Raw genomic sequence first — 14,337 nt, 5'->3', positions numbered from 1 at the left:
TTCAACCACGGCAGGCACATCATCCAAACATCCTGCACGACACTCACCGATACACATCCAGCTTTCTTGCAGAAGGAGGCGCATAACAAGAGGCAGCAAGTGGCAGTGGCATTTAGCCTCTCGAGCCTGTTCCGCCATTCAATGAGATCATGGTTGGCCTGTGACCTAACCCCAGCCGTAGTTCCATATCCCTTAACACATTTGGTTAACAAACATCTATCAATCTCAGGTTTAAAATTAACAATTGAGTTACCGTTTGCAGAAGAGCGTTCCAAACTTCTCCCACCCTTCGCGCGTAGAAGCGTTTCCTAACATCACTCCTGCAAGTCCTGACTCTAGTTGTTAGGCTATGTCCCCTAGCCCTTGTATTCAAGCATAGGAGAACTCCACAAACAGGTACAAATGCATCAGCAGCCAGAAGCAATAATCCAGCAACTTATTTGTAAATCCTGCATGGTCCCTTTAAATAGCACTGGTGGGGGTCCTCCAGGCCATCTAAGACATGTTCAGATGGTCGTGGTTAATTCAGTGCATTGGCTGCAGCGTTGAGTGCCAAAATGGCTTCTATCCCTTTAAATTAGCATTGCACACTGATCTGACGCATATTCTCCTTACTTCATATGCAGCCAGCGTTCATTATCTGTGCCTGAGCAAACCCCTTTACCTAGATGGCGTCCAGCACATATCACACTCGAAGCTTGTATGTGCATTCCGGACTTTATTTTGGAACTTCAGGGGGGCCGCATAGCATCTATACAATGGGCGCTACACGGCCGAACTTCTAGCCCACGGATTCTTCATGGCCTGTCAAAAATACCACAATCTAATCGAGAGGATCCTTCTCCCTCCCTCCCCTCGACCATCTTTCACATGGGTCCTAGCTTCGCTCCAGTTAAGGCTGGACTCTTTACAGCTTTGAATTAGAGAATCTTCACACAGTAAAGACCACGATAAGTTAGTGAGCAAGAATAAATCTGTGGAGCGGCAAGCACCATTCATTCACCGCTCGGAGCAATTTCTGGGCCATTATTGACTCTGCTTCCACCACTCGTTCAGGTAGTGCATTCCAGATCATAACACTGTAAAAAAAACGTTCCCTCATGTTGCCTCTGGTTCTTTTGCCAACCACCTTAAATCTGTGTCCTCTGGGTACCGACCCTTCTGCCAGTGAAAACAGTTTCTTCTTATTTACTCTATCAAAACCGTTCATGATTTTGAACACCTCTATCAAATCTCCTCTTATCCATTTCTGCTCTAAACAGGAGAACAATCCCAGCTTCTCTAGTCTGTCCACATAACTGAAGTCCCTCATCCCTGGTACCATGCTAGTAAATTTCTTCTGCACCGTCTCGAAGGCCTCGGCATCCTTCCCAAAGGGTGGTGCCCAGAATTGAACACAATACTCCAACTGAGACCTAACCAGTGTTTTATAAAGGTATAGCATAACTTCCTTGCTTCTGTACTCTATGCCTCTATTAATAAAGCCCAGGATCCCATATGTTTTTTTTTAGAAAAAACAGCCTTCGCAACTTGTCCTACCAACTTCAAACATTTGTGTATGTGCACCCCCAGGTCTCTATTCCTGCACCCCCTTTAAAATTGTACCATTTAGTTTATATTGCCTCTCCTCATTCTTCCTACCAAAATACATCACTTCACACTTATGTTAAATTTCATCTGCCTGTGTCTGCCCATTTCACCAGTCTATGTCCTCCTGAAGTCTGTTACTATCCTCCACATTGTTTACTACATTTCCAAGTTCCATGTCATGTGCAAACTTTGAAAATTATACCCACATCCAAATATCAAAAACAGCAATGGTCCCAATACCGACCCCTGGGGAACACCGCTGTATACTTTCCTCCGGTCTGAAAAACAACCGTTCACCACTACTCTCTACCTTCTGTCCCTAAGCCAATTTTGTATCCACGCTGCCACTGACCCTTTAATCCCATGGGTTTTGATTTTGCTTACAGGTATATTATGTGACACTTTATCAAATGTCTTTTGAAAGTCCATATACACACCATCAACTGCACTACCTTCATCAACCCTCTCCATTACTTCATCAAAGAACTGAGTCAAGTCAGTCAAACACAATTTTCCTTTAACAAATCAGTGTTGACTTTCATTCATTAGCCCATATTTTTCCAAGTGTCAATTAATTTTGTCCCAGATTATTGTCTCCAAAAGTTTCCCCACCACTGTTGTCAGGCTGACTGGCCTGTAATTGCTGGGTTTATCCATTTCCCCTTTTTTGAACAAGGGTGTAAACATTTGCAATCCTCCAGTCCTCTGGCACCATCCCTGTATCTAAGGAGGATTGGAAGATTGTGGCCAGTGCCTCCACAATTTCCACCCTTACTTCCCTCAGTAACCTAGGAAGTACTGCCAATCTCCTCTGTCTGTTTTTATCCCATCCAGTATTGCTTGACTTATCACATCATTCTTATTTGTGAAGTTAGTTTTGTATTCCACAGTTCCTTAATTAATCTGTACGGTCAGCCTTGGACAAGATTAACTGTTGTATAACCAGTCATGTTAACAAGTCGTTGCATGCCAGCATACCATCATGTTCCTGCTGGTGAGGATACTGAACTCTTAGTTTGCAGCAGTACAATCAATCTAAACATGGAATCTGATGGATTCAAACAACAGATTTGATCCTATTTGTTTTGACAAACCTACCAGTTATAACAATTTGGTGAAACAGGTCACGGAAAAGTAAAAATGGGGGCCTATAGTATATGTAACTCAAAGATAAATATACAACACCCATCAGAAAAATATTGGAAATTAAGATACTTCTTAAAAGAATACCTGATTCATGCGCCATTAGTATTTATTACTTTAAGGGTTAAACTGGTGGGAGTGCTAGGTGGTTTCGCCAATATCACATACCTAATCTATGGACTGCTATCTTCAGTATTTGCTGTTCCTTCATCAAGGTGTAGTTCTTTATTAAGCTCTCTGCCCTGTTCACAAAAGATAAAAATTGTATTTTTTAAAAAAACAATAGCAACTGAATAGGAATTCCTGAAAGAAGATCTTTCAGTTTAAACAAAAAATTACTTAATAAAACAAAAACTTGATACCAGGGAGGCGACAAAGGGGACAGCGAGGGTGGGGGAAGGGGGAAAAAAAAAAGAGAATAGGAAAAAAAGAAGAAACTGCCTTAGAGCCTGACTAGTGCCAAAGTTGTAATGATGACTGCTGTGGGTACAGAGTTTAGCATCAAATTTCAAACTACAATTTTCAAAAAAAACTTAAGTTTCTGTGAGATTTCTTAAAAACAAAAAAAAATTAAATCCTTATTTCTGTGCTTTGAGAACTCTTGTTTTTAATGATAAAATAACCAATGCTGTGAACATTCCTGTTCAGTTTCTGTGTCAGGATATACAGTACATTGGACTGCACTCTGGGCCTATTTTCCTATAGATTCAGCCATTAATCTGGCAGGGCAAAGGCACTGCAATAAAAAAGGACTATAAGTCAGAGATGTTGAAATCCCACCTCCTAGGTTTTGCCATCTCCAACTTGTATTATGTGGACTATATCAGAGGCAGGTACCAAGTACTGGGCATCAGCAACATGGGGGGAGTCGGAGAACAGACTAGATGTTCACATTATACCTGGTGAATAATATCTGTACCAAAAAAATGCTTTCGAACACTTCGGTTTTGCACCTTTAGTGCTCTCAAAATCTGCTGAGCAAAACCTTCATCCATATCTTTTATGAAAGTTGACAGTTCTATAAAAGTGTGCATGGGAGTTTACAGATGAGAAGTCAGTAAGACTCTAATGACTACTTGGTTTAAAAGATAGTATGCTCTGGAAGCCATTACATTTCTGTTGCATCAGCATGCGCATGGATGGCGGCACAGGACATTGTGCCTGATGCCTTCAAGCATTTCCAACAGGTTCAAATCTGAATCATTAATATATTGTTGGGACTGCCATAAACTTTAATCATAATATAGGCAAAAAGGTGGCAGATGCAGTATAATGTGGGAAAATATGAAATTATCCTTTGGTAGGAAGAATAGAAAAGCAAAATATTTTTTTTTTAAAAAGGAGAGAGATTAAGAAATGTTGGTATTCAGAGGGATTTGGGTGTCCTTATACATGAATCACAAAGTCGAAGGCAAATGGTATGTTAGCCATTATTGCATGAAGATTTTGCTGCAATCAGATAGGGCGCTGGTGAGACCACACCTGGAGTACTGTATACAGTTTTGGTCTCTTTACCTAAGGAAGGATATACTTGCCTTAGAGGGGGTGCAACAAAGGTTCACTAGATTGATTCCTGGGATGAGAGGGATGTCCTATGAGGAGAGATTGAGTAGAATGGGCCTATATTCTCTGGAGTTTAGAAGAATGAGAGGTGATCTCTTTGAATCTTATAAAATTCTTAGAGGGTTTGACAGGGTAGATGCTGAGAGATTGTATCCCCTGGCTGGAGAGTCTAGAACTAGAGGTCATAGTGTCAAGATAAGGGGTCGGCCATTTACGACCAAGATGAGGAAAAATTTCTTCACTCAGAGGGTTGTGAATCTTTGGAATTCTCTTTCCCAGAGGGCTGTGGATGCTCAGTCGTTGTGTATATTCAAGACTGAGATTGATAGGTATTTGAACACTAAGGGAATCATAGAATCATAGAATCATAGAAGTTACAACATGGAAACAGGCCCTTCGGCCCAACATGTCCATGTCGCCCAGTTTATACCACTAAGCTAGTCCCAATTGCCTGCACTTGGCCCATATCCCTCGATACCCATCTTACCCATGTAAATAGAATCAAGGGATATGGGGATAGGGCAGGAAAGTGGAGTTGAGGTAGAAGATCAGCCATGATCTTAGTGAATGGCGGAGCAGGCTAGAGGGGCCGTGTGGCCTTCTCTTATTTCTTACAGCCTCACCTCTCCAAAAAAAAAATAGCACTTAGCATGATCCAGTTACCTAGAAAATCTTTCCTCTGCTAGTCTCTCTCGAATGCAAAGCTCCCGTTCACGTTCTGAAAAAAGAAATTAAATAAAAAGCAATGTTAACAGCATCAATGCAGTCTCCAAATACATCACTGTGCAGTTTCAGAATTCACCAATTATAAGAGGCAGGCCTCAAACCCATGTTAAAATCCAATAGGAATATAGATTCTTCCATTTTGTTCTAGTATACTATAAATAAATAAATCAAACAAGTATAATTACGTTCAAGAAGCTCTTCTCTTTCTTTTAAGGCCTTCTCCCTGTTGAGAAGCTGTTCCTCTTTAAGTTTCAGCTCAGTCACCAGCGGGTCACTGTCCTGGAGATGTTCATTCTCCAGAGATCTTCTCCCTCGTCTTTCAACTGATATTTTTCGCTGCTCTTCAGCCACCAAATTAACAATCAAGGGATGCTGCATTAGCTCATCCACAGAAGGCCTCAGATAATCCTGATATATAAAAGACAATCACAGTTACATTGCAAGAATAAACCACGAGTCAGCTATATATTTTTTTTTAAAAATCATTTTGGTGTGTCTGACTTCTCCTGTGAACCCCCCCCCCGCCCACCCTCCCAATAGAAAATTTCACTTCACTTAAGCAGTGTTGGTTGTTCACCTTTGGGTGGCTCCAGATCAGTTTCTACTGAAATCAATAGATCCATGTGGGGCACCCTAATTTAAGTCATCAGAACAGCTCAGGGAAGGAATAGAACCCCAAAATGGCACAGGTTGATGGGATCATCAGAGTTGTATCTTGCAAGTAGACTCCAACATGCAGCCTTTCCTTCTTTTTTAAGCAACACAGATCAGAGTCAGTTTGGGGACTCTGACCTAGTGTTTGCTTAGTGCTTGTGATCCCTCAATACCAGCTCATAACATTGGATATGGTTATTTTTACTGTATTAGCAATCCAGAGTTCAAATCCCACCATTGGCGGAAGGGTCATGAACCAGAGGACACAGATATATGGTGATTGGCAAAAGAACCAAAGACGACATGAGGAAAAACTTTTTTACACCGCAAGTAGTTATGATCTGGAATGCGCTGCCTGAAAGGATGGTGGAAGCAGATTCATTGTTGGCTTTCAAAAAGGAATTGGATAAATACTTGAAGGGACAAAATTTGCAGGGCTACGGGGAAAGAGTGGGGGAATGGGATTAACTGGATTGCTCTTACAAAGATCCGGCGCCGGCTCGATGGAACGAATGACCTCCTTCTGTACTATGATGACAAGTTGGGAAATAGAATTCAGTAAATCTGGTAATTTGTGGGATGGCACCAGATAAAATGAGCATGAAAACTGCTGGCTTGTCGTAAAAATGGACTGGTTCACTAATGTCCTTCAGGGAAGAGACCTATCACCCCTACCCTCCCTGGATAACATGCAATATCAGTGCCCCACTATGTGGTTGACACTTAATGCAGTCAGGGAAGCTAGGGATGGGGAAAAAAATACTTCCTTGCCAGTGTCACCCACATTTCAGGAACAAAATTTTTTTTTAAAAGTCAACAGAATGGATTCATGTGTATGAGATAATACCTTATGTATTTACCAATGGTATAGCGTTTTGGGTTATTCCTGTATGGTCTGAACTGATTTTTATTCATTTATAATTGTTCCTGTAAATGTTAACTGCAGCATTTTTGACTCACACTAACCAGCAGACATGAAACTAGGCAGGTTGCCTTGATGATATGAAGTGTTAAATAGCTACCGAAGAGAGGTGTAGTGGCCATAAAACCTTTTATACGCAAGTTCCTGTAGCTTTGAGGCAATTCACCTAAAATATTAGCACAGTTGCATCTTTATTGTTTTCTACAGAAACAAGGAGGCAGAAAATTGACATAAAATACATGAATGAAGTTTTCTATGAAATAAACCAGTTTATAGAATCATAGAAAGTTACAGCACTGAAGGAGGCCATTCAGCCCATCATGTCGTGCCGGCCGAAAAAGAGCTATCCAGCTAATCCCACTTTCCAGCACTTGGTCCGTTGCCCTGTAGGTTACGGCACTTCAAATATATGATCTTCAGTGCACCAAGAAACTCTCAATACATGTTGTACGTTACCTCTTGCTTTGACTTATAAGAGGTACATCCTTCTACTATCCAGTCCCATCACTGAATTTGGGAAGCTCTTGCTTGTTAGTTTGAGTTGGGCATGTTCACTGCTCTTCCAGTTCTATAGAACTATTGGAGCATTGATTTATGGATATGATCAACATCTACTCAAGTTGTCATGACAGTGTGATCCTAACTACTTTAGGTCTTGGACATTCCTGCACCATTTATAGAAAATGGAAAAATAAAAAAACGTTAAATGGGACACTGGATTTACTATGGACTGTTAAAAATCCATCACAATTACTATTGTGTTACATTGCAAGTATTAGAATTGTTAATCTTTAATGTCATAGCTGTTGACTAAGTTTGCAATTATATTCATTTAAAAGTGGAAAATATTAGCAGATGACAATATTCACAATGCTCCCTTTGAAATGTACCATTTTCAAAAGAGCCAATGTGAATAAAATCTGTTTAAATGCAATATTGCAAAATAAATGTTTATTACTTTTTTCAGTTAAAGATTTTTGATTAACGATCCTAGAAATAATGAGTTAAATACAACCTTCAATTTTTTCCAATATAAATCCTAGAAAGTCTCTTTTGTCTCCAAAAAATAATCTGCTTGAACTTTAGATTTCCATACTATAGTTTAGTCCTAATGTTTACGTACTTATTGCCAGATAAACTACTTCAGTAAGTTTGTGAAAATGTAGACACTTTGCAGAATTGACTTCCAGCAGGTCCAGAGCTAACTTAAAAAAATTGACCTAACACACTGTGACACAAACTAACCATGAAATTAAAGTATTAATGCTGCTCAAATGTCAAGGCTAACTTTATTACTGCAATATTCTGCAAAATACCTAAAGCAATTGTAATTAAAACTTAAATGTAACACTACTTTGATTTGACTAGTCCTCTCTTCCCCATTCGCTCACTCATCTATTTATTTATTAACTTTTCCTTTGTTTATAATTAATTCTAGACTTTCCCTCTTTTAAAAAAAAGTTAAATACGTTCTCACCTTATTTTGTGTGCCTGCCCAGCCCTAGTGCTCATTTTGAAAACTGGACTCTGATTGGCTGAAAAGCAGTTTCAGGTTTGTTTTTCATTCATTGAGATCTACGATGCTGATAATTGCCATTGCCAAGTCTATAGTATGACCAGATTCAATCTATGTTTATTTTCCAACAATCACTTCAGCAGAGTGGCTGGACAAATTACTTTGTTCACAATCTCATGAAACCTGATTTCATTATCCCCTATTGCGACGTGGACAAGTTGTCTCATTGAAATGTGGCGACATCTGCATCATCAGTGCACTCTCCTCGCTGGAATGTTTTTCAGATCGCCTTCCATAAAGAAAGGATGCATATGTTGGCACCTGCAAGATTTCAATAGCTAATATATGGAAAAAGGATTCTATGCTAGTTCATGCTGTTGTTTAACAGATATTGGGCAGTAAACAGTGCACTCCCAATCATAAGGGACATCAGGTCCACTTATGGGAGTGACCGGTGACACTGAACAGACAGACTATGTAGTGCGAAACCTGAAAATTTGTAACAGATGGTCATTCTATTGAATTACCTGGTAATATAGCAGTGGTAAAAATTTCTCATATCTGCTAGGAAATAATATAGTAATTCCAACGCTGGGCACAAATGCACAGATTTCAAAGCGATGGCAAAAACTTGATTTTATTAAGCAAACATATGCAGCAAGTTTACTGTCCACAACTAATATTCAATTTGGGTTAGCCATTTTCTTTTGTGGGGGGAGGGGGCAGTGAAGTGCTGTCGTCTGGTAGAGTATGTAATACGGGATGATAAATGGTGTAGAAGGTGTAAAAAGAAATAATATGGAGAACAGGAAGCTAAAAATGGCCAATTCTTTAAAAACTATATAGGACAAAAAAAACCTGATACTAACCTTAAGGTTTAACATCCTGCCAAGGAGTTCATTCAGTTCATCAGAGTAGCGATAAGGGATTCGTCTAAACTTGCCTTCTCTTATTTTCTCTGCTAATTCCTTCTGATTATATGCAGTGAAAGGTGGGCTTTAAAATAAAATAACAAATTGAATCAACTATTCTTCCGCAAAAGGTCTATATATTTTGTATGTTATTGTACAAATACAAAATATAGTTAGTATAGCCAACAGCAAAGCTTAAACTGGACATTACAGTTGCCAAGAGTGTCATTTGACATCAAGTAAAACATTGAAAAAGATATGCAACCCAGAATCTGGGAATATCAATGCTTCTGGTTCCAAAATTATCTACTTCACATCAGCACAAGTAAGCTGAAGAAATGCAATACATAGATTTGAAATTTTACCCCTAAACATCTTACAGTTGTGCATCTTCAGTACCAGAGTATGGCCAATAGATGTTATTATCCCACACATTAACAGCTCCATCCTGCACCAAGAATGGTACAGTGGAATCCTATTGAAATCTTGCAGGTGCCAACAAGTCCATCCTTTCTTCATGGAAGGATATCTGAAAAGCATTCCAGCGAGAATCCAACTGTTGTGATGCACATTAAATTTATTTTTACATAAGACAACTTCTAAACATCTATGAATTTTTATTTGTCTTGTATCAATTAGATTGCAAACTTTTAAAAAGCATTTTGGAATTGGTACTCATTTTCAGTGACCTTTACTAAATTTAAAAATCAAATGCCATTTCTATGTATGGCTGAGAGGGGCACAATAAGCCAAATTTCCCAAGACTCAAAACATCAAGATTCAGGAAATTGCATGGATTAGCAAGTTCGCTAAATTTTCAGGAGAAAATTCAGACCAATAAAAATTAAATGGAATCAAGTGATTTGAAAAAAAAGATAAACACTGAATACAAAATGACTTTAATGGAAAATCGGGAGAGGTGCAAAACAGGCTACCAAGTCGCTGTCGCCTGGCGCTAAAAGTTAAAATTACCCCCTCCAAGTCCATCTCTTATGTCATTCAACATAGCATCAACAGAGATTGAATAAGATGGCCAACAGTAGGCAACCTGGCCTCGCTCCTCTTTCAAGAGATATGTTCAGTGACTCTCATCCACCCTTATACAGATCGTGAACAGGAGTACACATCCCAGATAAAATCCAAAATTTGGTCATATACGCTTCAATGAGGGCTGCATAAAGCATTGTCAAAAGCCTCATGGAAATTGATGCAAACAACCCACCCCCCACAAAAAAACAGGTCTCCAGAGCATCCAACATACCCAAAGAACCACCTCAACAACAACTGACATTGACAAGATTCCTCAGAAGTTTTTGGACTCATTAGGATCTCCCTTCTTCTGGGTAGAAACCACAATTGCCTCAAACAGAATCCTATTTAACAGCCTCTAAGGGATGCTTCAAGGTTAATTACTGTTCAACAGCCGCAATGCTGTTCCCCACTTTTCACCTAGAGCAGTTTTGGGCATGAATATTGTGCATACCTGCTGCCCTACCATTAACTAGGTGATGAAGTGAGAGCTCACTTCTTCCCATCAAACTCGTTCATTAAAGCATGACATCCATGCAGCACATTTCAGCAGCTTCTCTGACCATACAAGTGGGTCCTCACTATTGTCTGTTGGGTCAGGCATCAATATAGCGCTCTTTCCAGAACTCCAAGGATGCCCTCAAGTTTGTTGGAGAACACCAGACTGGTCAGTCTTTAGCATCAGGCCAGAGGAACCCTTTTCATCATGATTCACATTAAAAAATGACTTTAGTTGTATTCATCCATAAGGACATGCATAATTGCATGTCCTTATGGATGAATACAACTCACTGAATCCACTTCATTGCTCAAATGACCCTCCTGGCCTCATGACTTGGTACCATCATGATTGTTCCAAAGAGGCCTTAAGTACGTTTTAAATACCTTTTGATTTTGCCCAGTAGTTGTTCTTCCTTTTGCAATTACCTTATCAGCTTAATGAACAAGTGGCTAACATCAGTTTATGACTTCAACTGCAGAAGGAAGGAATTCATTGGCTACATAATCTACCAGAGTCTGCCCTATGGAGAGATTAGAGAAGCTGGGATTGTTTTCCTTAGAGCAGAGAAGGTTAAGCGGAGATTTAATAGAGTTGTTCAAAATCATGAAGGGTTTTCATAGAGTAAATAAGGAGAAACTGTTTCCAGTCGCAGAAGGGTCAGTGACCAGAGGACACAGATTTACGGTAACTGGCAAGAGAGCCAGAGGGGAGATAAGTATTTTTTTTAACGCAGCAAGTTATTATGATCCAGAATGCACTGCCGGAAAGGGTGGTGGAAGCAGATTCAATAGTAACTTTCAAAGGGGAATTTGATAAATATTTGAAGGGGAGAAAATTGCAGGGCTATGGGGAAAGAGCAGGGGAGTGGGACTAATTGGATTGCTTTTTCAAAGAGCCAACACGGGCACGATGGGTTGAATGGCCTCCTTCCATACTGTAAGATTCTATAATAGTCACAGACCTGGTCTCAGGCTTCATGGTTAGCAATATCCTTCTTGCGCATGACACCTCAGAGCACGTATGCCATCAGCTACAATAACTTGACAGCCACCCTTTGTCATCACTACACCCTCTTAACGAAGAAGGTAACCCACCAGTGGTCTTAAGTTTCCCAAGATATTAAATACTGCAGTTGGAAAGCAAAGGGCATAGCACGCTCTTCACAACTACATGATTAATTGCAGTAATTAACAGATGTCAGCCACGGCTCAGTGGTCACTCTCGCCTCTGGACTGACACCCCAGTGCAGTACCGAGGGATTGCTGCGCTGTCGGAGATGTCACCTTTCGGATGAGACGTTGGCCCCGCCTGCCCACTCTGGTGGACATAAAAGATCCCAATATTTATTCCTCAATCAACATCACTTAAAAAAAAAATTATCTGGTCATTATCTCATTGCTGTTTGTGGGAGCTTGCTGTGTGCAAATTGGTGCCTTGTTTCCTTCATTTCAAGTGACTACACTTCAAAGTACTTCACTGGCTGTAAAGCACGCTGAGATGTCCTGAGGTCATGAAAGGCACTATATAAATGCAAGTTCTTTTTTGTTTATTTCAGTAGCAGTCTGAATCCTATGCTGATGTCACATAATTGATGAACCTTGGAAAAGCAGACAGTACTGCTGCTGGAGACTTGAACCACTTTTGAAACTCCAATCCGTCATGTTTTTTCTTATTCCTTATGGGTGATGTCAGAAAATTGTTCTGCAAGGCCACATGGAGACAACCAAGACCCTCTTCTCTCCCCCCTCAATTTGTTGGTAAATATCCAAAGTCACTTTAGATTTTTCCTACTTGATATATGTGAGTTTGAACTATCCAGCTTTATGTAACCTCTTTTCAGCATAATGGAGGCCAACGGTTCATGTCTGTCATCTGTCGAAAGAACCTATTTGTATTTGGAGGAAACACATTTTCTATCTGGTTAAGCAGGAAACCTTCCAAGTTAGATATCATCCCCCCCCCCCCACTCCCATGTAATCTCTAAGCTTCAGGGACTCCATAAGAAAAGAAAATAGTGTGTTTCTCCCCCACCCCTTGGACTTTGCAAAGCTTCAGAGAGTCAGACTACACAAAATATACCCCACTTAAGAAAATTGTCCATTTAAAACAAGAATTGGAGGAGAAAGACATAAAATAGGAATCATAATGATAAGTCGATTAAAATGCAGGCTCACAATGAAAACAGAAGATACTGTAATTAGAACAGCCTTAGTACTTACGAAAGCGCACAAAGTTCATACAGCAAACACCCCAAGGACCATATGTCAGACTTCTCATTGTAGGACAGGTGATTAATTTGTTCCTGCACATCAAAACAAACAAATGGTCAATGTAAATGTACATGCCCAGTAATACAATCATGCTAATTCTTAATCCACCCATTCTAGTTAGTGGAAATACTTTATTGCAAGTTAGAGAACATCTCAAAGTAATGACAAGCATAGTAATGTAATACTTAATTATTACATAAATTAGATTGAAGACTTGATTACCCTTAGATGGTAACTATATTCAGAAAACTTCCCTTTTGAAAAAGGATAATTTTTTCCAGCAAAACAACAAAGCATCATGCCCCAGGGTTACCCAATCTTTGAAATTCAGAAGTATTGGTAACATTCGATATGCGAAAAATAGGAACACAATATTGTTTTCAGCGTTACTAACATTGGTTACTGCATCTATCGCCATATATTATAATCAAAAATGTATACTCACTGGAGACATGTAATATGGAGTGCCAACAAATGTTTTGGCAAAACTAGTGTCATGTTGCAAAATTCTAGCCAAGCCAAAATCACCTAGTTTGACATTATGCTGTACGTCAAGAAAAACATTAGCAGGCTTGAGATCTCGGTGTAACACTGTGCGACCACTTTCACTGCGTCTGTGACATTCTCGTAAGGCCAGAGCAATCTGAGCAAGGACATGCAGGGCAAAATCTTCCTCTAAATACCGCCTGCAAGACATTTATGGATTTTTTTTTTAATAAAGGAAACAAAAAAGAAAAATAACTTTGTATATAATTAACAAATTCATAATATTTCTGCAGTTCAGAAGTTTTAAATAATCTGAAACCAGACAACACTATGCACGCCATAGGGATAATCCTTATCTATTATCATTTGCTGCAGCATATTAAGTGTTGTCAGCATACTTATTTAGCATATTGGAAATAATGTACCCTAGGATGTTACCATACTTTACTCTTAACTTTTTCTTGTCCCCCAATTTTCTGCCTGAAAGCGTTCATTCTGCTGGGGTATGGTTCCACATGGCTTTTTTTATTCATAAATATATAAAATTCATAAAAGTAAATCTGCAATGCTGGAAGACGAAAGGTCTACCTGAAATGGTAACTCCTCTGTTCTCTCCACAGATGCTGTCTAACCTAGAGTGTTTCCAGCGTTTTCTGTTTTTGCTTTTGGCTATTATTCACGTGTGACCTTTGGCACCAAGTGTTGGCAGGTTATTTGAATGCAGGTGCAACACTGCTGAGCCAGATGCTATTCCCACCCAACATCCACTCATTTCCAGCAGAGGAACCCTGGACAATTTCCCCATCCTAAATTGAAGGACACAGGACAGCTGTAGCTCCTAACTGCTGCAGCTCCTAACTGCTGCCACAACTTAGATCAGATCATGTACAACAGACCAGGAATTAAACCTGGGACCTTCCTGTTTTGTGTGGCTCAGCTGCACTCTAGATAAACATGGCGAAGCATCAGGGCAGCTCTCGTATGATACGCTAACACTGAGTCGACAGCACGGAAACATGCCATTC

General features: G+C 39.8%; 1 protein-coding gene across 1 annotated transcript in view; it reads right to left on the bottom strand.

The window, feature by feature from the left end:
* nek2 (NIMA-related kinase 2) overlaps positions 1-14,337 on the bottom strand; it is a 28,373-nt gene that overhangs the window by 5,779 nt on the left and 8,257 nt on the right. The window contains exons 3-8 of the mRNA XM_067988955.1: positions 13,272-13,512; positions 12,776-12,858; positions 8,984-9,110; positions 5,208-5,430; positions 4,960-5,014; positions 2,902-2,975 (exon numbers count right to left, since the gene is read on the bottom strand). Of these exons, the coding sequence (XP_067845056.1) occupies positions 2,902-2,975; positions 4,960-5,014; positions 5,208-5,430; positions 8,984-9,110; positions 12,776-12,858; positions 13,272-13,512 (803 nt within the window). The remainder of the gene's footprint in view (positions 1-2,901; positions 2,976-4,959; positions 5,015-5,207; positions 5,431-8,983; positions 9,111-12,775; positions 12,859-13,271; positions 13,513-14,337) is intronic.

The sequence above is a fragment of the Heptranchias perlo genome, chromosome 8, assembly GCF_035084215.1.
Source record: "Heptranchias perlo isolate sHepPer1 chromosome 8, sHepPer1.hap1, whole genome shotgun sequence".
Lineage (NCBI taxonomy): Eukaryota > Metazoa > Chordata > Chondrichthyes > Hexanchiformes > Hexanchidae > Heptranchias > Heptranchias perlo.
This window is presented reverse-complemented; position numbering and strand designations above follow the sequence as displayed.